Below are 27,457 nucleotides of genomic sequence, written 5' to 3'. Positions count from 1 at the left end.
ATTTAACTGAGAGCAAAGTTCTCCAATTTAAGCTAATAAAACATGGAACTAGTGCTCAAGAAAATTCAAGTGTCCTAATTTAAAAGGACTAATAAAATCAAGTAACTTGTCTTGAAATGAGCAGGCTAAATTGAGATCCGTCAAAACTTTGAAGCTTTCTTTGCCTTCGAAAAAATGTCACAAAATGCTTAACAGCAAGCACAAAAAATAACTATAGAGGCTACGTAGTGACACTAATACGCTTTAACGCGTCTCAGAAAAACTTTCAAGACCGATATAGCTGTTATTGGAAAGAGCAAGCAGTTGGATCCTGGGCAAAGCGCGCTTCTATATAACGCCCGACTGAAGAAAATATAACATTCACCATTATCGCTACAACACGAGAGGCACGTGATTTTGCTTTTTGTTCAACAACTGGTATTGATTGGTCACTAGTTGTTCAAGTTTTTAGAATTGGTTTATAAAAATATCAAATTAAGTGCCTACTTATATCAGCAAGTAGTTCCGTCTCAATACGGTTGAGATTTTTTGCAAAGAGCATGATTCCTTACAAATCTTTTGAACCGTTTTCACAACCATGATTTTTAAGACGCTTAATAAATTTTGCGCAAAATCGAAGTAAAAGTTTTGCGAAAATGAAGTTCAGCAGTACAGCCAAGTTTACTGCATAATTCGTGCAGATAATGAATCATGTGATAATTTAAATTTAAAATTTGTCTCATATTGTTTTTGTTTGTGTTTAACTTTTTCCAAGGCGTCATCGATCTGACAATATTTGAAAAATCATGTATCTGCTGAAATCGCCTAAACCAGCTACCATATAAGCCAGCCGAAATTACTTAACTAAAACATAAAAGTTGCAATAATTACGTAACAGAAACAGCATTCTTGAAAGTTTCATTCCATTGAATTATACTTTGGCTGACTTGTAGCCTCTCTGACAGCATATTCGGCTGAATCATACTTCGGCTGAGCTTCGCACCACTTGCAATACAACACAAAACAACCGAAAATCGAAAATGTAAAAAAAATCTGTATCATAATGAATAAGGCTAGTTTTGATACAAAAACATGCCGAGACAATAGAATATGAAATTAGCATCGGAAGATAATTTACCAAGTGGTAAATACCTTGTCAGAAACCGTTTAACCCGAAAAAAAATCAACATGACTTAAGACTTATGAAAAGTCCCCGTCGCCCTTAAATCTTTCAAAAAACATTATTTGCTCGTGAAAAGAAACAATGTGAGACAACTAAGCCGATATAATATAGCCCGAAACCTACGAGGCCCCCAAAAAGCCAAAAGAAAAAAATTGAAAAAAAAGTCAAGACTAATAAGAAGTTATTAAGCCCCCTTCGCCCTCAAAACACAGAAACGCACACAAAAGGCGCAATATGAGGCCTATAAGTCAATATAACATAGACCGAAACCTATATCAAGCCGAAAAACAAAACAAAAAAAGGCGATGAAAAAATTTTTGCCATGAATTATTATTTCAATTAAGATGTTGAGCATTTTGTTCAATCCGCAGATGGGCATTAAAAATATGATTCCATTGAAACAACTTCAAATTAGGTCACTCGAAATTAATTTGGTCAGAATAAAGTTTTAAATCAAACAAAATCAAAAAAATATATACGATGTCAATGTTAAAAAAATTGCAAAACAGCAGAGGTAAATCAGATCACTAAAAGCAACTATAATGTAAGAAAACTAAATTTCAAACAAGTGATTTAGTTTGATAGTAAAAACACGGCGGAAACTAAGCCGACAAAAAGTAAACCGAAAGCGACGAAGTCGAAAACTTAAAAAAATGCCTAAGAAATATCTTGTAAAAATCTGAACTGCGAACATTAATAAGGACGCACAGTGCGAGTAATAGACCAATGAGCGCAAATATACGTGTACTGCATGCATGTCGTGTACTGCATGCATGCTGAAATCTGTGGACAAAGTTGTTCAAGGGAAAAAAGTCTATTACCGGTTGCAACATCCTTGCTATCGCAAGGATAATGATCCATTTATAACAAAACATTTCGATCAGTACTGAGATTATAATCATTGTTTTGTATTACTTCGAGATAAGCAAAAATATCAGTTTTACAACAAACTATAATTCATTATTATTATCGTTTCATTATTATTATCTAACTTGCTTGTGGTCTGCATGAATTATATTATCGATGTGCTTACCTTTTAGCTCCAACTAGCGTGATTGATTTTTGATGGAAAACAAACCAATAGTTTGCGGTTGAAAATAAAGATATTGGAGCGGTTGTCAGATACCGATGTCAGCTTTTTAGACGATAAATGTATTCAGAAGCCGTTTTTTCTCAGCCAAAATGCTGCGTTTAACCAAAATGAGATGTATTTATGTTCTAGTCAAGCAATACAAAGTTGATAATGCTCATAATTGTATTAAAAGTTTTGTAAACCAGCTGATAAATCAACATGCCTAACTACTCAACCACTACAGCCAAACGTATAGTGGACGGTGGTATATGATTTTTTGATATAATAAGAAAAACGTTGAGAATGCTTATGCTTAAGCTAAAAATGTTGTAAGCCAGCTATTTAACCAGTATGCCACAAACTAATCAACAACCACAATCAAACTTTGTGTTGACTGTGGTATATGATTTTTTGATAGATTAAAAAATAGCAAGTTGAGAATGCTTATGATTGTGTTAAAAATTTGTAAGCCAACTATAAAACCAGCATGCCAAACTAATGAATCATCACAGTCAAACTTCGTGATATTTGACTGTGGTTTTTGATAGAGTAAAAAAGCTTGACGTAATAGATTAAAATGAACGCGCACGCTTGCACCAAAATTGATGCATTTAAATGTAACTGCAAGATATCGGAGTACCAAACTAAGCTCCAAAGAGCACAAAGTAGCTGTGAGAAAATGTCAGCCGCGTTACACCAATTTCCTAGAAGTCCACATTTCACTCATATGCGCAGAAAAGGGTTGAGAAAAACTTCTAGTGCAATACATCCGAATATTAGAGATCCGAGTATTTCTGATCTACAGAGACAATTTTCATTCTCTGTGGTGTCATTTTAAGACCTCGATTGTTGGCCAAACTGCTCCTTATGTGCTAGATGTGCAGATACCATTCAAAAAATAACAAATTTTTGATCAAACAAACTCACTTTTGGAGATGTCAAAAAATTGCTCGACAAGTAACAAAAAAACATATCTGATTTTCTGCGCAAAACTATGACGCGAAAAGCACACAAGTTTAAGAATTTTGAAAGCAAACTGAGCTACTTTGTTCCGAGATCTCAATATGCTTTCTCAGAAAATGCCCGCAATGTCAGGAGCGATAAAAACCTGAACATAATTGACCCTGAGTAAAGAGTTAAACTGAGTTTCAGAGTTTAGCTACTTGGTTATGAGATGGGTTATACTCATATTTTCAAATACACTACACTTCATGAGAATAAACAGCTAAGATAGCACAGCTAAATTTTAACGAAGATGTTTTACACTGATTTACGTTGTAGGGTACATTATGACACAAAAACACAGATGCAAAGCTGAGTTTTGCGCCACTTACAATACAACACAAACAAAACATATTAAGACGAAAAAAAAATGTTGAAAAAATCTAAAAGAACCCAGTCAAACTTTGAGGCAGCTGTTCGACAATTTTTGAATTTGTTTTCCCTATGCGGGATGATATGGGTGATTTCAAAAATTGGTCTTTGCTGGAAACCTTAATACGTCTACTGAAATAAGTGAGAGTGAAAATTTTTAGGAAAACGATCTTTCTTCCTATATACATTAAAATTTCCTCACTAAAATAAAGAGTCGCTGCTTCTGTAGGAAAAATTTTCGCAACCGGTCTTTTCGATTGAACCCTTCATCTTAACTTTGATTGGATAGTTTTTATGAAAAACAAAAAAGGTTTCTAAGAACGATCAAAAGTTCAAACACTTGACTTTCCCAAATCTATCAATTTTTTCATGCAATGAGAAGGTCGTGGCCGCTGAAACATAGCATGTAACAAGAACAGGTTTTTTCGATTGAACCTGAAAACTTAACCAAAGAATTGGCAGGGTAGCTTTCGAGAAAAGTCAACAAGTTCACAAAAAAGGGGGCAAAAAATCAAAAGTTTGACTGTTCTGCAAATCATACCTTTTTGTGTAAAATATTTAGACGTAGCCACTTGAGCAGAAGAGATTCACACAATCTGTTGTTTCGATTGAACGCAAGAACTCGGGATTTGATAGTTTAGTTTTCGAAAAAAGCAAAATAGTTTCAAAACACGGTACAGAAACCAATTACTGACTTTTCCGAGGGCCATAGCTTTTGCGGGTGAGCTCCCCATAGCGCGTTTTATCCATAGAACGCAAAATTTTAGATTTGTGAGACTAGTTTATGAGAAAACGAAACAAAATCCAGAAATATGGGTCAAATATTTCCCCGACATACTTTTTAGAAAGCTGTAGACAATAGGATAAAGTACAAAGAGACAAGGTGATTATGCATGCACCCAGGGGAGCAGGCGCTCTTTTCATTGATTCACTTTTTTTGAATTTGGGTAGAGCTTATTTCTACTGAGCTAAAAATTTTTTGAAATGTGTAAAAAATTTCGAAAGTGTCTCAAAAAAAGTAAAAATAAAAACCCAATCCCATACATATTTATAATACCTGATTTTGTCGAATAGAAATTTTTGGCCGTCAAAGTTTCAAAATATAAGTTGACTAAGCCAATGGATCATCAGTCAAAACCATTTAGTAAAAAAACTTATAGAACAACAAAGTTATTCTCAATCAGACATGGTAAAATGACATATCACAGAACTTTCAATTAATGGAAAAAAACTTACTATTAAAAAATCATAATTTACAAATTGGGTTAATTCAAGTTAGTACCAGATAATATAAATGCTATCTAAAAAACGGAAAATCAACTTTTTTTCAAAAAAACTCATTTGAAAAAATAGTTACTACCTCAAACGTGCTCCACCTATTAACTCCAACTACCTAGATGAAGTAATTTTTCGAATTTCAAGAAATTGAGTATGTCAGAGATTAATCAGTCCTGTGAAAAAAGTTATTTACGGTGAAAAAAATTCTAGAACCCGGTTACAATACACTTGCTTATCGCAAGGGTAATTACACGTAAAGTAAATTACAAGCAATGGAAATTTAAATCCAAATACGACACAAGAGACGCTCAGCAGCACATCGCAAACACAAGCAAAGAAAAATCAAACAGGCCAGTTGCCTTAACGACTTATCAACTGCTGATTGAATAACATTAATTTCACGCTTACTCTATTATTTTACAAAACTGGTTGTATCGGGTCAACTTGTTGACTTCTCTTTAAAAAAATTTGAAAAGATGATAGAACTTAATAATACAAAAACAATTAAAAATTTTTAGGAAAATTTTTTATTGAATTTATTCTTCCCGCACTAATTCTGAAATGATTAATGTTTCCTCTACTGATGGAAAATTTGGATAAAATATTTGCCTTAATTCAGGTATTTTTCTCAAGCCCCATTACTTCATACGCTATATAATTCAATAAGAACGCTACCTTCGCAAACAGGTAATTTCCCGTATAATTATCAATATTCGCTGCGACAGTTGTAACAATCATCAGCCAGTTTAAGTTTTCTAAATAAACGAACATAGCCATCAGACAGCCGGAAAAGAATCAAGTAAACAGGAAAAAAATATTTTTTGAAAAAAAATCTCAATTTTCGAATTTTACAACAAAAAATAGATGCCCTTAAAGTTTTTTGTATTTCTACAACAATTTAAGATGGACACTTTTTTGATTAAATAAACCCAATTCGAGAAAACTGGATCAATATATAAAGCTTTTACTCGCTGGGAAATCTGATACTTAAATAGCACTTTCAAAACTAGAAGTCGATCACGTTTTTTGTGACCTTTCCACTTTTGCTGTTCGATAGTGGAAATTGCTTTCGTTTTAACAAAGGAAATGAATTGAACTAATGAAGAAATCACAAGTCAAATCGAGGAAAAATAAAGTTAAACATTAACAAATTTAAGACTTTCTTGGAAATTAAAACAAAACAATCATCAGCAACTGTATAAGCGTCTGAACTATGTTCATCGACTCTTAAAAAATAATAAACTGCAGAACATTCACCATCAAACTTAAGTTTCATAGAGCTTTACCGGACAATATTACTTAAATCAACCAGCGCAAGAAGTCCATTGAAATATTTCGACCAAGCATGAACGATTCGGACATGGTTCTATTCATTCTTATCTTAAACCAAATAAACGCAACCAAACGCGAAACGATACATAGCGTTTATGATGGGATTTTGAGAAAATTATTGATGATCTTTCAAGTCCCTCCCTGAAATAAGAAACAAAAATTTTGCACTTGCATTTACAATGAAAATTGTCTACAGCTCAAGCAAAATCCGTTGTGGCAATTTAGCCAACAAAACTTGAGCGAAGAAACGAAAAACCAACAATTTTTTCTCACAACTTTTTTTTCAATTTCATTGATAATGAAAAAAGCTCAAGTCCGGCCACAACTTGAACCCCAGACCTCAGGGTACAAAGGTGAAGCAACCTGGAAGATTTCAAGAAAAGAGAAGAGAAGTGAAAAGAAGTGAGTTGCATAGTCAGCAAGTGATTCAACTGATTTTGATTAACTAGTTGTTAACCAGAAAAAAGTCTATATTCCTATTTGATAACGCTTGTTAATCGCAAGAGTAATCATTGTACTGCTGTTTAAAACAAATAACTTTTTTCAGTTCATTTAACTAATCAAATGTCAAGGCATATATGCCTTGTACTGCTACAGCGTCCCACGGATTCAAATTGCCACCAAGAGTAGCACTTTTATTGGCGACTTAGGTTGGCAAAAAAGAAAGATCGTACAAATGCACTCCGCAAGCAAGCTGGCTAGTGTAAATACCGTTCAGTCGTGATTCGGATTGATCAAAACATTGATTCTAAATTCCAAATTTAACTGAATAACAAATTGAGTGTTTTAAAAGCTATTATAACTTCGCAATTACCCTAATTCCTTCGCCTTTAATATAAACATTTGGATATTTAAAAAAACTTAGACCTGACAAAATGTCTCCACTTAAATCAGTGAGGACGGAAATGTCTGTTTTGTCCTATTTGCACCGCCACCATCTATCCTTGTTACATTTTGTTCTTTTGTAGTTTTGTCCATTTAGATTTTTAAAATACTTCTGGGAAACATTGACTTTCATACTTCTTCAAAAACAGCACAAACGAAAACAACATATGAGTTTACAGTCTAATATAGTTTTTTTCTTCTGTTGATGGCAAAAAATCGCAAATTCTAAAAACTGCAGTCACTGAAGAGAAAGCTCCCAGTGATATCATTTAGATCTGCTTCAGTTTTCTGTAGACAGCTAATAAAATTTATTTGTTTCTCTGGGATTGGTCGAATTGATTTGCGACCGATAATTATGTCGGAACAATCTGAGATTTCTGAGTCATTTAGCATCGAACTTTGATTAACTGACAAAGCAGCTGCAACAAAATTACTTTCTGATTTTCGTTTTTGAGATTTAATCTTCTGTTCGCTTAAAGCTGATCCGTTTGCATGAGTCGCATGAAAAGATAGTGTTCCACAATCGGAAGCTGTCGATTGACACTCGTCGCTTTTGGAAGATTCTGTTGTTGAGTTTGCACTGTAATTTGGCTCTTCGCTTTGATTGGGTATGGAGGGCAAAGACACGAATTCGTTTGGATTTGACCAGTCAAGGTGAAAAATTGGTTTGCTGGAATCTACTGTTTGGTCTGTTCGTTCTGAATGTGATTCACTTTTGCTGCTGTTTTTTTCGTCTTCTTCGATTTCTAAACTTGTTTTGCATGTATCCGGTCTGCTTGTGTCTACCGATCCGATTAGCTGTTGATTTGTTGAACTGTCTTCGAAATTTACTAAAAAATAGAATTTTTCGAAATAACAAAAACTTTAAACACCTCAAAATTCAATTAATACCTCTAATTTTTTTTTCAAAAAAGTTAAAAAAAACAATCAAAACGTTCAGCTAGAATTACCCAGTGAAATATAAAACAAAATATTGCACGTCTATCATTTAAAAAATTTAGGACTCCAGCAATAACTCACAGTTCATATAATAAATTAATGCTTCTTAAAGGTACATTTGATCAATGTGACTATAATGCAAACAGATTTCGTCCTACAAAAAGATTGACATTATTGTACCATTTCTAAAATTTACCAGCATATTTCGTACCATTTTTGTAACTCGAATAATTCGCTAAAACAAAACCCACAATCGGGCTGAAAGCTGGTGCGAGATTCCCAGTCCCGAGACACGAGCTGTTTCTGAAAATGCCTGTTGGATTACCGGCACGTCCACCGCCAGGCCATTGTTTGAGCACTTGTAAAATAGGACAAAATCTGTCGATTTAAATTTTGGGAACTGTGTCATGTCACCTCAATTCAATTTATCTTAGTCAACAGTAATTAGAGCCTTGTAAGATACTTTTTCTTGTTCAGTTTGTGTAGAATTGGTGATTCTACTGTATTACATGCTATAGAAACCTGAGTGTAAAATTGGTAATGATGAAAATGGGTGAAAGTTGCGAAATTCAATTTCAACGTAAACCGACTGTATGAACTTGTAGCAATGAAATTCAGTGACAGATAAGCTTAGTTTGAGAGAACAAACAATCGTAATCGGATTTGCACATTGAATTTGACCTCTAGGGCGAAGAATTGGAAAAAAGAAGAAAGCGCTAAAATTCTGGAAACCCTTCCCCGGATTGGGAACCACTGGTCCGATCCTTATGAAAATTGGTGGGTGACTAATAGAGATGATTTTAGCCGGGCATGCAAATTTTCAGACCCCGGGGACCCCTGGGGGTCGAGTGATAATGATTTCCGAAAATGCAATTAGCACTTTTTGTAAACCGGTAACTAATGGTCAGAATGACTTCATATTGCAATATGTTGTAGCCCTAGGCGAGGGAAGATCACCACCGGGATTTTGAACGCATCCGGTTATTACTTCCGGTTTTACGCCTTATGTAAACAAAACCCACTTTTTGTTATTTCTCGACCCCTGATAATGCTAGGAGGCTGAAACTTGGGGGGATGGTAGGTTTGGGGAAGACCTATAATGTATCAATGTTTGGACCCAATCCGGCGGCTACGTCGGAAGCTATTAGCACTTGAAAATTGAATAAGGCTATTAACACCTGATAGTGATAATTGACTTGTGATTTTAATGCACCAATGTGAAGGGGGGCAGAACCCAGTAGGGGGACGTCTAGTGACCCAATCCTCTCCGGAACTTCCTATGGGGTGAAAATGGCAGTTTTAAAGAAAAGTGTTAATTGACCCAATATTTTCGAAAATATGGGAAGGGAAGGTCCGATATGAATGAAACTTAGTGAGAATGATCTCCCATCGAAAATAAGACGTTTGGACGCGTTTGACCTCATTTGACCTCGGATGACCTCAAAGAGGCCATTTGGCAATTTTGACCCTAAGACCCCGGAACCCCCTGAAAAGCGATAAATTAGCCTTGTAAGGACCCGTAAGGGGTACCTACCCACCAGGCGAGACCCCTAAATCGAGAGTTTTAGTTTTGACCTTTGTACGCGAGCGAAAGTGATTTTCTGTAATTAGCAAACATTGGGGTCAGCTTAACCCACTCCACTTGGACTTTCGATAAAACCGACAAACAAGTAAAAATACAGCCCCGTACAAAAATTGGGAATATCTATGGAAGGAAATGGGAATTTCGGGATGAAGATTTTATGAACAGCCTTAGCATATTAAATAAATTCTTGTGGTGTTTTTTCGGATCAAAACGGACACGGGGAAGGGAATTACCCAGCCTTTGGACTGAGGGGAATAAAATTTAAATGACCAAAATGGAAACTTTTCAAGTATCACGGAAGTTAATTTACCGATTGAGTGAGAACTACCCAATTCATAGGAAAGGGAAAAAGCTAGGAAGAACTAAAATAAAATCATGCAAGGGTTCATTTGTCAAATACGATTGGGAGCTGATTTTGTAGTTGAACCCAATGTTTGCTCAGTATGTCCTGATTAACTGAGTGGCAGCTAGTTAAGTGAATGTTAGTAGTGATAAGGAACGGTAGGCCTCTGACCGAACCGAAAGTAAATAAAGATAACGATACGCGATTAAGGTACAACCACCGAACTGGTCAGAGCAATTGATACTGAAATAGAGTACAGTTGGTTCTCAGTTAGTTAGAGAACAGTGATAACTACGATTGAGAGTAGTTGGTTCTCAGTTAGTTAGAGAACAATTTGGGCTACGAGCTACGGTAGTCGCTTTATTCTCAATGTAAAGTGGGAACAAGTTGGAAGACTTGTTAACGTGATTTAGTTAGTTAGTCGATATAAGTTAGGCTATCTAGAGGATAGTGGGATCGTTGTTGAACGATCGATATTGAAAGAAGTTCTCGAGGAGAGCGTTAGTTAGTTATTTAATAGTAAGGCGTTAATTGAACTGCAGTGAGCAGGGGGTTAGATAATAGTAATCGCGGAACCATTCCATTGACTGAACGATTGATTGATATTGCAGCCATTTATAGGCTACTCTGTATTTGGTTATATTTATTTCTTAATTCAGTCTTATTATTGGAATTGTTGTTGCGATCGACTATTGATTGACGAGTGAGATACAGTCGGAAGAGCACAGATCACGGGGCAAGCAGCATAGTAAGATACAGAGTAGCCAACCACCAAATCAACCCTTTTGGGATTGTAAACAGTACCGGGAATCGGTTGCCCCACTGACCCCAGTACTAAAGGGAACATATTGCGGCGGTGCGAAGGACGATAACGAGTGAGAAAAGCCGGCCTAGAGATATTGTGAATTCCCCCACGTTTACAGTGGCGCTCCTGGGTGGGCATTATTTTGGATTTTACCTGCAACGACGATTTGTGTGTGAAGACGAGAATTGCGAACGAACAATCGACAGACGATTGCCATGGGTGAAAGCAGATTGAGGCAGATTATGGCTCCCTCCGACTATCCCAGAGTGCTGACAGGAGAAGTTGGAGGAGAACATTTTGCCCCCAGATCGGAGTCGGCTAACAAGGGACGAACTTTCGTTTGGGGCAGTGTGTGTGACGAAATAGTGGACATTGAGATTGACAATAGGACAGATTGCAACTTGATATCCGAAGGTTTGCTTGAAACCCTCGGGTGCGAAGAAGCTGTCCGGAGATTCAATGGAAAGTTGAAAGGAACATTCAATGGAAAAGAACGAAAGGTCGAGGCCCTCGGGTACATCAGAACAAGAGTCGGATTCGGTAGCTTTGAGGGAACCTTCATGTTGATCGTTGTCAGTAACCGAGTTCTCGATTCGGATGTAGTCCTGAGTGCTCAGGGACTTGCGGAGTGTCACAAATTATTCGTAAGCCACAAAAAAAGAGCGCTGTGTCACGAGGGCAACCTAATGGAGCCGACGCCAGTAGTTTTTGAGAAACTACCAAAGACATCAATGATCATGCTAGACGAAGAAACGGTTGGGACGAAAAAGAAGGTATCGATGTGGAATGCGGAAGAATCGAAGAAGCCGAGTACGGGTATGGATAGCGAACGGATCACGCCGGTCGAACCCGATTCAACGACGGTGACTCACTCGAGACGAAGTGATAATGACGATTCATCGGGCAGCAGAATGATGCTGGAAGCGGCTGAAGTGCCAACCGAGGTTAACCCGAAGCTGCACTTGATCGATGGGTTCGTGGACAACATCCTAGTTCGGATGGAGTTGGAAGAGACTACTGCAGTCCACATGATGAATGTATGTGCTTTCATGATCCTAGAAACTTCCCCTCAGCTTCAGGCGTTCAATGGGAAAATTCACGAATGTTGGGACGATCAGGTTAGTGACGTTGTTGTTTTGGGCCAGGCAGAAGTGGAAATGCAGATTGGGGCATTCACCGAGCGGCTGGATGTTGTTGTGGTGGCGGCTACTGAGATAGAAGTCGACGTGGTTCTGAGCCTCAAACAATTGGAAGGACGACACGGGATGCTCCTCGAGCGTCCGAGAGGTGCTACGTACTGGAAGGGAAGAAACGGTTCAGGTGATTACCGAAGATTGAGAAGACATGATCCCTCATCACTTCGAAGTTGTGCTTGACGGGGGCAGAAACCCCGAGGTCCCAAGAGCAACGAGCAAAGGAAAAGACAAAACAAAGCTAGCCGAGCCAATCCACGAAGGGCTGGGTGTATTGGCAGAACCTGTTGGCAAAGATGGCATCACATCAAGACTACGTAGCGTTGAAACAGAGCTTACTGTACACGCTGAGACCCAATGTTCCGGTTCTGTAACTAGCGAGAGTAAAATTGAGGACGCAACGGAAGTCGAATCGAATGCAGGGCGGAGAACCAGATCCGTTGAAACTCGCAGGAGGTTTGTGAATGCATTCGCCAATGGTGTGTATATGGATACCGAACTTGACGACGAGATTATGGGCAATTTGATGCGACTGGACGCTTACCAGACGTTGCAGCCACGGCCAGCTATACTGCAGTTCAACGGAAGATTGATTGGAAGATGTGACGGAAATGTCCGAGATGTCGAAGTGTTGGGATTAATTTCGGTGGAAATCAAGTTGGGGAGACTGAAGAGGACATTCCCAGCAGTATTATTGGAGAACCACGAGATGGACACGGACATGGTTCTGAGTACTCGATGGATGAATGAATGTTTAGGAAGTTTCTATGATGAGCAGTCAAAGCAATTTTTCACGAGTTCCGAACCAAATTCGGCGGTTTCATTCGAATGGGAGTCGTGCCCAAGGCCAGAAAATTGAACTCGCAGAGGAGTCTCAGACACAATTAGTAGATCGGAAAGACGGAGATGAAAAGCCGGTGGTGGGACGCCAAGTGAAGGAGTCACGAGTTGTGACCCCCAAGAATGCGAGGAAGGAAGTGAGTGAATCAACTCCCGTGGAGACGGACGACAGGTGTTGGATGCCAATCAGAGCATTTACGAATGGCTACGTCAACAACAGGGCTGCTAAAGTTGAACTGGATCCAGACACTGAATGGACCCTGTTAAGCTACGAAGCCTACCGGTTGATTGGATCAGAGATGCCCCTGAGACAGGCAGAGGAAATTCTCGAGACAAAAACAGGAGTCAGTATGGAAGTAGTTGGCAGAGCGTCGATCGTGCTGCAGCTGGGACAGTTTAACAGAAGGACCGAAGTCTTGGTGGTCGATGGACTGGATGTTGATCTAACACTTGGCCTCGTTTGGTATGAACAGAACGAAGGTTTCGTTTTCGACATGAGGAACGAAGTTTTGAAAACTGGAGCGAAGTGCAGTAGTCCAATTCAGGTTAGGTTCAGATGTCCTGGGAGACCGAGATTTCGGGTCCGACGTGGAATGGATTCAGGAAGAGTATGCGCCAAGGCAGCTGCGACTACAGACTCCTGTGACACGGTGCTGGTTTATCACGAGGATGCGGGACCTGGCACAGAAATGACTGAGATCAGAATTGACGAATCGGCGATGGTTGACGATGTCACCGAGCGAGTCGACATCGAAGTTTCTGAAAGTAGCGGTCAGGAAAACGAGTGTAAGGGAATGAGTCATGCTTCTTTGGGAGAAGGTGATCTGGGGAATTGCGAACCTGACGACAACTCAATGGAACGCGTCTACCCGACGGAGATGGGACAAAACGAGAAATCGGTCGATGAGCATAGTGAAGACAAATGCGAAGGTGATTCAATCCTCGACGGGGAGCATGTGAGGACAATATTGCAGCGTCGGCCACGAACCACAGATAATGCGAATGATACAGGCGCGACCCACAATCGCCAAACAAAGATGACATACGAGTGCGTGGGTATTAGTCATTGGACGAATGATCCGTACGGAGCCTATGTGGATGCTTGCGTTGGAGGAACGAACATGGACACGTTATTGGACACGGGGGCCACAACGAATTTGATCCGAAGCGACAAGGCTCGAAAAATTGTTGATGGGCCGGAGATAAAACTGTACAGGGGTCACTTGGAGACAGCGGACGGAAAGAGAGTCGCTTTTGATGGTTACATAACGACAAATTTGAAGTTAGGTGTCATCGATGATGAAATCGAGGCTCTGGTGGTACCAGAACTGAAGGCTGAGATGGTTCTCGTTCTCAGATCATTGAGAGGGTACAAATGTTCGTTAGAATTCAGCAGAGACAACTTGTGGACGGGCCGTACGGAAGGATCGGTTGTGCCAGTGTTTTATAAGGCTCCCCAGCTGGTCCCCCGAGTTCCCCCAGACCCAGGAGGGAAAAACAAGTTGGAAGCGAATCGGTGGGATAGACCAATTCTGACAAATAATTTGTCCAGCGATGTACTGGACGAAATTCCAGAGGGTTGGCCAGTCAACTATGAGAGTCACAGTGTAAATATGCTCCATGATAACGAAGCTGAAGACGACGACATGAATGGATGCCCCAAGCCAGTATCGTTAGAGGAAGCACTGAGAAGGACTCGTGGAGGAGATCGATCAGATATGGTTGCAGTGGTTCAAGAGACAGATGGGGCCACAACGAGCAAGCGACCGACGTCTTATCGGTCGGTTAGTTTCTTCGATGACCGGGAGATGTATGATAAAGATGAGTTGTTGTGGGTGAACAACCGGGAGGGTTTTAGTCATGACCCAGGTCCAAAAGATGTACCAGTGAGATTGTTGCCTGTGAGAAATCAAGCGGAAGAGCAACAAGTTAACCCACCTGGGCGAAATGTGCGAAACAGGGCGATGCCCGAACACTTTGCTGATCCACCTCAACGAATGATCGATGTGGCTAGGAGGGAAGAAGACACGATAGAGACGTACGATGCGACGGAGCTCGAGGCCAGAAGGGAAGAAGAGCCTGCGAATCTACCGAGTGAGGCGGAAGGCAGACCCCCGGGAGAGCCGATGGCTGCTGAACCAGTGATGGAAATCGGCACTGCAGATGACGGCGGTCGGTCAACTCGAGTAAGGAAACCACCTGTGAGGTTTGGAATCGACGCGTTTGTGAGTTAAAACTTTCATTAATAAAGTGTTTCTGTTCATTTCATATATATAGTTGGTGCTTCTTGTTATCTGAGTGCGATCCCACCTAACGGTTTTGTGCGGATTTTGAACATTGATGATTACGAATAGGAAAGGGTTGGATCGTACCATGAAGAGTAAAGTCAATTCAGTTACGTCCCCTCTTAGGTTACTCATTGTGCTATATAATTGTTTATTTAACGGGGACTAACTGATGGGTCCGCAATCTTTAAGGGTAAAACTTTAAAAGGAGGGAAAACGACCAAGTGTTGGGGAGCACGGCGTAGCGGAACGAAGCGTTATGTAAGTTAACCTTAGGCTTGTTAATAGTAACTTTTTCATTATTCGGGAGAATAATAGACTAGAAGGGAAGATTGTAGAATTGGTGATTCTACTGTATTACATGCTATAGAAACCTGAGTGTAAAATTGGTAATTCATGATGAAAATGGGTGAAAGTTGCGAAATTCAATTTCAACGTAAACCGACTGTATGAACTTGTAGCAATGAAATTCAGTGACAGATAAGCTTAGTTTGAGAGAACAAACAATCGTAATCGGATTTGCACATTGAATTTGACCTCTAGGGCGAAGAATTGGAAAAAAAAAGAAGAAAGCGCTAAAATTCTGGAAACCCCCCCCCCGGATTGGGAACCACTGGTCCGATCCTTATGAAAATTGGTGGGTGACTAATAGAGATGATTTTAGCCGGGCATGCAAATTTTCAGACCCCGGGGACCCCTGGGGGGCGAGTGATAATAATTTCCGAAAATGCAATTAGCACTTTTTGTAAACCGGTAACTAATGGTCAGAATGACTTCATATTGCAATATGTTGTAGCCCTAGGCGAGGGAAGATCACCACCGGGATTTTGAACGCATCCGGTTATTACTTCCGGTTTTACGCCTTATGTAAACAAAACCCACTTTTTGTTATTTCTCGACCCCTGATAATGATAGGAGGCTGAAACTTGGGGGGATGGTAGGTTTGGGGAAGACCTATAATGTATCAATGTTTGGACCCAATCCGGCGGCTACGTCGGAAGCTATTAGCACTTGAAAATTGAATAAGGCTATTAACACCTGATAGTGATAATTGACTTGTGATTTTAATGCACCAATGTGAAGGGGGGCAGAACCCAGTAGGGGGACGTCTAGTGACCCAATCCTCTCCGGAACTTCCTATGGGGTGAAAATGGCAGTTTTAAAGAAAAGTGTTAATTGACCCAATATTTTCGAAAATATGGGAAGGGAAGGTCCGATATGAATGAAACTTAGTGAGAATGATCTCCCATCGAAAATAAGACGTTTGGACGCGTTTGACCTCATTTGACCTCGGATGACCTCAAAGAGGCCATTTGGCAATTTTGACCCCAAGACCCCGGAACCCCCTGAAAAGCGATAAATTAGCCTTGTAAGGACCCGTAAGGGGTACCTACCCACCAGGCGAGACCCCTAAATCGAGAGTTTTAGTTTTGACCTTTGTACGCGAGCGAAAGTGATTTTCTGTAATTAGCAAACATTGGGGTCAGCTTAACCCACTCCACTTGGACTTTCGATAAAACCGACAAACAAGTAAAAATACAGCCCCGTACAAAAATTGGGAATATCTATGGAAGGAAATGGGAATTTCGGGATGAAGATTTTATGAACAGCCTTAGCATATTAAATAAATTCTTGTGGTGTTTTTTCGGATCAAAACGGACACGGGGAAGGGAATTACCCAGCCTTTGGACTGAGGGGAATAAAATTTAAATGACCAAAATGGAAACTTTTCAAGTATCACGGAAGTTAATTTACCGATTGAGTGAGAACTACCCAATTCATAGGAAAGGGAAAAAGTTAGGAAGAACTAAAATAAAATCATGCAAGGGTTCATTTGTCAAATACGATTGGGAGCTGATTTTGTAGTTGAACCCAATGTTTGCTCAGTATGTCCTGATTAACTGAGTGGCAGCTAGTTAAGTGAATGTTAGTTTAATTAAAACTGACCTAATGGTTGATTCAGCTGATAAGTCCTGAGTGGCAGCTAGTTAAGTGAATGTTAGTAGTGATAAGGAACGGTAGGCCTCTGACCGAACCGAAAGTAAATAAAGATAACGATACGCGATTAAGGTACAACCACCGAACTGGTCAGAGCAATTGATACTGAAATAGAGTACAGTTGGTTCTCAGTTAGTTAGAGAACAGTGATAACTACGATTGAGAGTAGTTGGTTCTCAGTTAGTTAGAGAACAATTTGGGCTACGAGTTACGGTAGTCGCTTTATTCTCAATGTAAAGTGGGAACAAGTTGGAAGACTTGTTAACGTGATTTAGTTAGTTAGTCGATATAAGTTAGGCTATCTAGAGGATAGTGGGATCGTTGTTGAACGATCGATATTGAAAGAAGTTCTCGAGGAGAGCGTTAGTTAGTTATTTAATAGTAAGGCGTTAATTGAACTGCAGTGAGCAGGGGGTTAGATAATAGTAATCGCGGACCCATTCCATTGACTGAACGATTGATTGATATTGCAGCCATTTATAGGCTACTCTGTATTTGGTTATATTTATTTCTTAATTCAGTCTTATTATTGGAATTGTTGTTGCGATCGACTATTGATTGACGAGTGAGATACAGTCGGAAGAGCACAGATCACGGGGCAAGCAGCATAGTAAGATACAGAGTAGCCAACCACCAAATCAACCCTTTTGGGATTGTAAACAGTACCGGGAATCGATTGCCCCACTGACCCCAGTACTAAAGGGAACATATTGCGGCGGTGCGAAGGACGATAACGAGTGAGAAAAGCCGGCCTAGAGATATTGTGAATTCCCCCACGTTTACAGTTTGAAGAAAAATCCTATATTTGAGGATAGGCGCAATTCTAGGATTTTTTCAAGGGGGGGGGGGGGCAGTTTCTATAATATTGCAATTATCACAGCTATTAAATTCATGCCTCATTTTCAAAGAGTTGACCACTTTCATTAAAAATGGTCGACGGTGCGCCGAAGGTGCTTTTCGGAAAAATGGGCACTCAATTATGTATAAAAACGGTTTCTTTTGTTCCCCTCAAAAATAAAGGCACGTCCCCCCATTATAAAATCGCGCCTGTTTGAGGGCCCAATTATAGCAAAAATTGACTTTAACCTTTACAGGCAGATACTAATTCTCACGAATAAACTCTTACCTTCTGATACATCTAAACTGTATCGACCACATGCTGTTCCACCTCCACTTACATCAGGTGACTGTGACGCAATCACTCGGAATGGGTTGAAGAGAGTCCGTTTGGCGAGAGAGAGAGGCGTGGAACAGACTTTAGACATCTTACTACTCAGTTTGCACTCGTCAAACGGAGTGAATGGATGGTGTCTCTTATTCATGTTTTCCTTGTTCTGGTTCTCATCGAAGTTGTTTTCGTGTTGTTTCTTCAGGTTGAGGTATCCCATTTTTTCCAAAGAAGAGGCCATCTTCCGCTCTCCTATAATTAATCAAAAATAACCATAACAGGATAATATTTCTTTTATAATTCATGGAAAAACAAAAGAATAATAAATTAATTTAGCAGAGCGCAATTGGGACACAAATTGTCTCTAGCAAATAAAATTTCCGTTTCCGTTCAACATTAGGAAGCTTTACTAAATATTGCATAAACATATCGCTCTCAATCTTTTTTAACATCATTCAGATTTTTACTATTTTGAAAAACCCTTCCGGGCTATAATAATGCTGAAACTCAGTAGATTGATTACCATATACTAAAATAACTCACTGCTGTTCATGAGCATTTTGATCTGAGTGTTGACGAATGGCGTGATGACTACAGGAGTGTTTGATCTCCTACTGCAACTACCACTCCCCCCATTGTCCGATGGAGTAGATGGGATCAAAATAGAGCCACCAAGACCCCCACTCTGTCTTGCCTGACGGGTACGAAGGTGGGAAGTTGCCTGGAAAGGAGATGAGATTGTGGCAAAAACATGAAGTAGTTGTAACTTGGATTTAAGACTAATTAGCCGCTCAAATTACATTCTAAATATCAGCTTCAGAGCAAAACTAATTTGACTCTTAAGTTGCAACTTTAATCCCATGTCTCAGTAATTGATATAACGTTAAAATTCCAACGTTTGATTGCAGGTTGAAAAAATCAATGAAAAATAAAAACCTATAACAGGATTAGGGGACCACTTCAAATATTTTTTGAACTTATATTTAAATCATGCCTGAAGATCTTCATTGATAATTGTAGCTTTCTGTTTTAGAGAGTGCTGACGAGTTCCCAATCTCTTTCTGTTGTTCATATCTAGAATCTGAAAGCGAAATGACTAATAGTCACGAGCAAAACCGATATACAATAGTACTATGTCATAGTTAAGCTAGTTTGAATATTCTTTTGTAATTGACCGTAAGGGTGAAGAATTTTCTCAGTAAAACGTGGGGTAGCTTCAAAGATAATACATATCTATACATATTATGAGTTTTTGATGTATGCGTGTTTTTGCGATCGTTTGTATCCTAACTCCTAGTTTACGTCAGAATCAAAGAAAGTGTGGTAAGAAAGTTCTCTTGGTTGCTGTTCAATGATGCGTAATATTTCTTAAGTGTTTAATCCTAATAGCATTCATACCCTAGTATTAGAAGTGATCATTAGCTCAAAAGAGCATCGGAATATAATAAACCTTAGAAAAAACAAGCATGAACAAAACTGCAAAAAAATTAGATATGCAAATTGAGAAAGATTTTTAAAAAGTATATTGCAAGAGATAAGAACAATTTAAGAAATTAGCTGCGCTTACAATGGATTCCAGATCCGGCTTTCTTCTACATAGAAATTCTCTTCCACTACTTTATTACGAATGGTTTACAACTCTCACAATCTCGGATAACAAAGGAGCGTGCAATGTAAAACGCATGAAATTGAGGAATCAAAAAATCAACGGAAGCGAAGCGACGCTTTGCACCGCTTGCGATACAAAACGGATGATTATGATAAGGTGCAGATAAATTGACAGAAAAAAATGTTAAAAAAAATTACTTGCACTATTCAAATTTTTACGAATGGCATTTGGATTGCTAAAAAAAGCAGAACCTACAGAAACCTTTTCAGCGAGAACTAAACCGACAAAATAAGCAGACAGACGATAGTTCGAAAAGTTTTCATTTACAAAAAATAGGTCCCGGATGGACTCGAACTATAGGTATAGGCCTTTGTCGTCTCAAGATTGATTTTTTCATTTCTATCGCGCAAAATGCACTGATTTTTTTATTGCACATAAAATTTTTAAAAACCATGTTGAAACACCAACCCTTTCATGTCCGATTTCCCTGAAAGAGCTTTACAGGGAAAAAAATTATTATGAAAAATAGTCGAGGAACACAACCAACACTACTTAGAGGCCCATCGAACCTATTTTTACAGCACAGCCAATTTGAATAATTGACTTTTAAATATTATTTTTTGCGTACAAATGGCACAAAATAAGTTGACTAGGCCAAAAAAAAACAGAGCCGGAACTAATGAAAATTCAAAAATACTAATCGAGTGCCGCAAAAATTTGTTATTGAGCGGCGCAAAAAAAACACTGATCAACAGAGCCGCAAAAATTTAGAACCGAAAAAACGGAAAACAATAACTCTTTGATGAAACGGAAAACAATAACTCTTTGATGAAAATTTTTTAAGTAAAACTCTACTCTAAGATTTTTAGCTTTGTGCTAATCTGGAGGGAGCATAAAAATTATGTTTCCCATGAACTACGTGAAACTTGGTCTTTTAGCCGAATAAAGTTTCTAAGCAAAAAAAAAGAGATAATGTAGGAAGTCGAGCTTAGCAAAAATACACATTGCACGAGACAAACAATACGCTAGAAGCAACTACCATGAAAGTTGCGTAGAGCACAAGAAAATCAAAATCCAAGATAAGGCAACAAAGTCGACAAAACATAAGCAGGCAAAAAATAAGCTGAATATTTTTTTCGAAACGGCATATTTCCCGTATGAAAAAGAAAACTGGTCCTGGTCATATTTGAACCCATGACCTTTGGTGTCCCTGGCGTATTGCCTACCTCCAGACCAGGTGCGCCAGAGACTCACCAAATTCCGATTTGCTTTTGGTTGCTAATGGCAAGCGTTATGGGAGGTGTCAGAAAACGTATCCACTAATTTATGAAGAATTAACAAATCTGAAGTTTTGTATTGAGAAAATCTCGCAGCCCACCTGGAATAAAAAGTATATATTGAAACAAAAGGCGCCTTTGTAACGGTTTAAAGAGTCAGTCGGTCAAAAATGGATGTAGATAAGTTAGTATTTTTTCCTCATTAGGTGAGACTACTTTCCAAGGCCATGTAGTACAATGATTTTGCTGATTTAATCAGTGATTTCCATTAAAAAAATTTACCACTTTCCTCATTTAAGATAATTTACCTTCATAAACTGGGACACTTCAGTTGGTCGTGCCAGTTGAAAAATTGGATATCTGAACTGACGCACTGCCATTTTTGGAATAGCGTTCCAGCAAAAGCAATTAAAGTTTTGCCGAGTTTTTTTCAAATAGCTGAAACTTGATTGGCAAAAAACCCTTCGAGCCTTTCTTCCATAAATGTCTCATTTATATGATAGTTTAGCTGCATTCTAAAGTTTAGACTTCTAGATTTCCTCTTTTTTGAAACTCTGTGAAAGACCTTTTGTAAGCTTTATTTATTACACCGAAGACTTTAGTCAAGGTGTTATGGTATCTTGTAACGGTTTTTTTTAATGTTGTCTGTTGTCAAGTGTCGACAAATAACGTCCACAGTTATCAATTATCATGTGGGCTGGACAATATCGCGCTATGTCACGTGATTGCGTATGTTTGTTTCTTTATTTGTTCATCTTTATTTATTTAATTATATGTTCTTCTATTTATTTAATTATGTTTAGTTTGCTTATATTTATTTATAATTTATGTACGTACATATTTATTTTTGTTTATTTTTATCACGTGTTTTGTTTATTTATTTAATTATTCTTTCTTTCATTTAGTTTTGCTTTTATTATTTCTGCGTGTGTATTTATGTAACTTATTTATTTTCATTTATTTATATTATGGGTCTGTTTGTTTGGTTATTTGTTCATATATATTTTTTCATGTCTATTTAATTATTTGTACATTTCAGTTTTGCGTTTATTTATTTATTTATTTATTTATTTATTTATTTATTTATTTATTTATTTATTTATGTATGTATTTATTTATGTATTGATTTAATTTTTTATTGTTTATTTATTTATCAGGTGTGTTTTGTTTATTCGTTGATATTTATTGCTATATTTATTTAATTATTTTTTTTCATTTAGTTTTGCTTTTATTTATTATTCATGTATGTATTTATTTATTCATTTATTTATTTATGTTTATTTATTTTTGGTTTGTTCGTTCATTTGTTGGTTTGTTCGTTCATTTATTTATTTAGTTAGTTAGCGTCTTTGTTGTTTGATTGTGAAATTTGATGTTTTACTTCTTAGCTATGTAGTTAAAAGCAAAAAATGATTTTCAATTTATTGTTCTGTTTAGGACATTTTCAGAAAGATCTGTATATCACCAATTAGCGTACAACGATTTACAGGGAACGCTGCCAACGAGATTTGTCCACTTGCTTTTGGGTTGCAGCTACATCAAAAATGATTTTAAATTATTTATTTTAAAGATTTATCTATAGTTATATCTGTCCGGTAATTAATTTTCAAATTTGCTTTTGTATTTCTAAAAAAAGAATTTGTTGGAGCGTGGACTCAATAACGTAAAGCAAAATGTTAAATTTTATGTTACTTCTATTTTCAGTCATGTAATGGAGCCATTTCGACCCACGGGCATTGCAAATGATGACAACAGTTGCTATCTCAATTCTGTTCTTCAGCTTTTGTTGTCAAGCGCTTGCATCAGAGATCGGCTCAGTAGACTTACTGAATTTGACCATGGTGGCGTGTTAATTTCAACTGTGAAAAAGATATTTTGTCAAATGCTGTCCACAGAAAACTTTTTCATCAATGCGTCTACTTCCAAAGTTAAAATTCTCCAGCATCTTGATTTGAATTACAGCTTCTCATATACCTATGGACATCAGCACGATGCTTCCGAGGTACTACTGTCAATTATCAATGCATTTAAATCTGAGGGCCAATGGAATTTCTTCGAAATATCGTATTCAGATAATTTCACGTGTTGTCTGTGTAATGTGTCATGGAGAAGACCTGAAACTACTTCTGCGTTAGTTTTAAGTCCTCCACGCAATGGTCAACTTCTGCAGGAGCTTGTGGTCAATCACTTTGCCAACCATGCCATTAATGTAACATGTCCAAATTCCACGTGTATCTCAGAAAGGGCAATAACATTTAAAGAACCAACCCATATTGAAAATACTGTTGTTTTGCTGATTGCGCGTTACATGTTTGTCGCTGGCAATCGCGTTTACTCTAGAGCAGAAGTCACAATTGGTGAAACAATCGAAATTGGTGGATGTGATTACGGAGTAAAGGCTGCTGTTATTCACACGGGGTCTTTTGAATACGGTCATTACTTTACTGTCATAAAAACCGCTCATGAGTACCTTTGCGTTAACGATTGCACCATATCGCACCACCATGTCCCTGATTGGGGTTGTGCTTATGTTATTCTTTGTGAAAAGAAAGATATGTATCCAACACCCGCTGCCAATATTATGCTGCTGGACAATTTATCAAATAACACTTGTGGTAATGTTAAGAAATTAACAAAGTCAAAGATGGATCGGAAAGTGTACCAGGCAGAATGGGCACGAACGAAGCGTGAGAAGGCGAAGACAATAAACGACACAAATAGTTTGTCGCAAAATTCAGTTCCCAGTCACGTGGATCTAACACCAGTCTCCATTGAGTTTGATTTGGCGGCCACAATTTTTGATATAAAGAACTCAAAAAGAGAATACAATCGGCACGTTTGGAACATTTGCGTAAGAGTCCAACTTTTGTGGAGCAAGAGCGCGTATCACAGCGAAAAGATTCCATTGGTCAAGTGCGAACTGAACGCAAGCAAGAATATAATCGACAGCGATTGAGCAAATTACGAGTTTTGCCAAATTTCAAAGAACACCAACACTTGTCAAGAAATAACGAACAATATAAGATTCTAAAGACAAATGTTGTTAAACAACATTTCCGAAATAACCCCCAGTACGAAGCTATAAATCGATTGAGAAGTCAACAAAGAATGAAGATTCCTAACGTTCTTGCTAAAAACATAGAGATGGCTTCCAAACGTGCCAAATCAGCAGGAGTGAAAAAGCGAATTGTCAGTCGCAGAAAAATAAAACCTAGGCAAAAACTTCCGCCGAGTATTAAACAACTAGTGAGAAGGTGGAACAGAAAAATTTTAGACAGTTGCCTCCAATTTGTTTGCACATGTTGTTCTCAGCAAAAGTACAGAGACCAAGTAACACCAGTTACGAACAAGACTGGTTTATTTCAACGTTGTTGTACTGATTACATGTCTGTTGATAACATAGAATGGATATGTGTGTCATGCTCTCGTCAAATTAGAAAAGGCCTAATTCCAGAAATGGCTGTTCTTACTGGTTTTAAATATGCAAGTATTCCGTTACAGTTCTCTGTCACCAGACTCGAAGAGTTACTTTGTTCTGCGCGTATTCCTTTCATGAAAATATTCTCAAGGCCCAGAGGGGGACAGTATGCTTCGAAGGGTGCTGTTGTTAATGCCCCCAGTAACATTGACCATACCCTCAAAATATTACCACGCCCTGCTAATGACAACTGTTTGCTTGCCGTTGACTTGAAGAGACGCACAACTGATAAAACTACTTACCTCAGTCGATATATTCGCCCTAAGCTTGTTCACGAATTTGCTGAATGGCTGTGTTTGCAGCATTGTACGTTTCAGAAGGCATTATCTATGACTCATCGATAACCATGCAATTGGAGTTACCACCTAACATTAAAATGGAATCTGATGAATCTGACGAAAGTAGCGAGGACGGTGAAATAGCAGGCTCCTTTGACACCTTGCTCAACTCGCGGCCTCTTATGGACATCAGTCTAAAAACTGTAACTGCTCCAACATCGGGTGAGACTCCATTGTCAATATTCACTGATGAATTTGGCGAGGAATATGCGTATCCAACCCTTTTTGCTGGCCAAGCGCGTGCTCGCAATACAGAGCGTATCCGAAGTGTTTCATACAAGAATATTTGTTAAGCAGAAATGCAAAACGTCAACAGAAAGTTTGCCCGTCATTCTGACAACCTCTTTTTCAAGACGAAAAAATGCGTCATCAAACGAGTCTTTAGTAATGCGCAAGTCGCTGTCCGCAAAAGACATGGCCGAAATTTGCGAGCTTCTGATGTTAAAGGCCATTCACTGCGTAATCTGTTCGACACAGACAAAGCATATGCATTTCTTGCGAATGAACGTTTCAGTCCACCGTACTTTGCCAAAATGGAAAAGAATTTTATGGCTCTCATTCGACAAAATGGCCCGCCGTCTCTGTTTATGACTTTCTCAATGGCGGAAGCCCATTGGACAGATCTTTTGACAATTCTCTGGATGTCAGCAAATCCAGGGAAGCCATGCCCCACTGGTGAACAATTATTGCAAATGGGATATAAAGAAAAGGCAGACTTAATTAGGTCGGATGCCATAAACATTGCCCGGCACTACTCCAAGCGAATGGGATGGCTTCAGAAAGACATTCTTATGTCCGCTGCTAGTCCTGTTGGGCAAGTTGTCGATTACAAGTCAAGATGTGAAACTCAACAACGAGGTTCGCTTCACGAACATGGATTATATTACGTCAAAAATACACCTAAGCTTGATATTGATGACGATTTGCACGTCATTAACTTCGTGAATCGCGCAATATCTTGTTCCATTACTTTACCCTATATCGAAAAGGTTGTTCTGACGAAAGAAGACAGAGCACTACCTCAAAAACTACAATTGGACAAACACGACCGTCGTTTTTGCAAGACCAACGGACTGCAGTGTAAAAACAAGTTTCCTGTTCCCCCCATGCCTTACACAGTAGTTCTTCGTCCTCTGACTTCAAATGTTGCGAAACATAAAAACAGATTTCGTAAAATTATAGAATTCATAAACAAGTTACCACGAGGAACCAATTGCGTTATGACGTTTTCAACTTTTATTGAAACCCTGAAAATGTCCGTAGATGAGTATTTATTGGCAATTAGATCTTCAATCAAAGAAACGACTGTTTTTATCCAGAGGAAGCCATCTGAAGTCCGTGTTAACAACTACAATCCAGTTTTGTTGTATCTATGGCGCGCTAACATGGACATTCAGTATGTGACAAATGCCTATGCAGTAATTAAATACATTTGCTCTTACATAGCCAAATCACAAAAGGGTATGAGCGAGACTTTACGAAAAGTACAAGAGAAATTCCGTGGTCACGATTTTCTCCGACAATTGCGAGAAATTGCGGGTGAATTTGTTAGAAACGAGGAAATATGCGCACAAGAAGCTGCTTTGCTTCTTTTAGAGCTACCAATTACAAGGTCATCACGTTCCTTTCAGTTTATAAATACCAGCGAACCCGAGAAACGCGTTCATATGTTAAAACCTCTCAATGTAATTTCCGAAATGGACGACAATTCGGAAGATGTTTTAGCACAAAATCACATTACTAGATACACTTCCAGGCCAGCGTCCCTTGAACAAGTTTGTCTAGCTGATTGGGTTTCACAATTCCGACTAGTTCGCAAAAACTAAAATAGTTCTTCTTCTGAGTCTTCTTCTTCTGAGTGCACTTTGGATATAAATAGTGAGAACATCTACAAATTGCCAAACGGTCAACTTGTTCAACGGATAAAGAATCCAGGATCTTATCGCATAATAAGATATGTAAAATACAGCATAGAAACTGATCGCGAAAATCACTTCCGCGAACTGTTGATGTTATTTCAACCTTATCGTAACGAATGTGATCTGAAGGGCGGATGTGTTACATTTGAAGAAAGGGTCAACCAAATCACAGCAGCTATAGATGAGAAACGAAAAATTTATGAATATTGGCGCAGTGTTATAGAATCTGTTGAAATTCCAGAAGAAGATGATATGAATCCTTTTCCTTTTTTTGCCGAAGTTAATCAACATGATGCCACAGGTGGCGACGAGCAGGAAACGGTTGTGGACAGAGGTGAAGCATTATTGCAAAAAATTTGAATCTATATAAAGCTATATTTTTTCGATAATATGTATTTTAACATTAGGTATGTTGTGCCTGCAGTTAGTGTTTGTGGTTTAAGTGTTGGAAAAAATGAGAGCAATAATGTTTTATCCCTAGATATCACTAACATTGACGATTTGCCTGCAAATTCTGCCGATGACCATAATGCAGTTCCATTTCTATTACCTGACAGTGATTATTTTAATCTAGTTT

The 27,457-nt window shown here is 38.5% G+C and overlaps 1 protein-coding gene across 1 annotated transcript in view; it reads right to left on the bottom strand.

Moving 5' to 3' along the window:
• Positions 1-7,213: 7,213 nt before the first annotated feature.
• LOC134846001 (uncharacterized) overlaps positions 7,214-27,457 on the bottom strand; it is a 45,242-nt gene continuing 24,998 nt past the window's right edge. Inside the window, exons 2-5 of the mRNA XM_063863164.1 lie at positions 19,254-19,342; positions 18,803-18,980; positions 18,218-18,511; positions 7,214-7,933 (exon numbers count right to left, since the gene is read on the bottom strand). Of these exons, the coding sequence (XP_063719234.1) occupies positions 7,329-7,933; positions 18,218-18,511; positions 18,803-18,980; positions 19,254-19,331 (1,155 nt within the window). The 5' untranslated portion in view covers positions 19,332-19,342 and the 3' untranslated portion in view covers positions 7,214-7,328. The remainder of the gene's footprint in view (positions 7,934-18,217; positions 18,512-18,802; positions 18,981-19,253; positions 19,343-27,457) is intronic.

Source organism: Symsagittifera roscoffensis, chromosome 5, assembly GCF_963678635.1.
Source record: "Symsagittifera roscoffensis chromosome 5, txSymRosc1.1, whole genome shotgun sequence".
NCBI classification, from domain to species: Eukaryota; Metazoa; Xenacoelomorpha; order Acoela; family Convolutidae; genus Symsagittifera; species Symsagittifera roscoffensis.
Note: the sequence above shows the minus strand (reverse complement) of the source record. Positions and strands in the feature narration are given on the sequence as shown.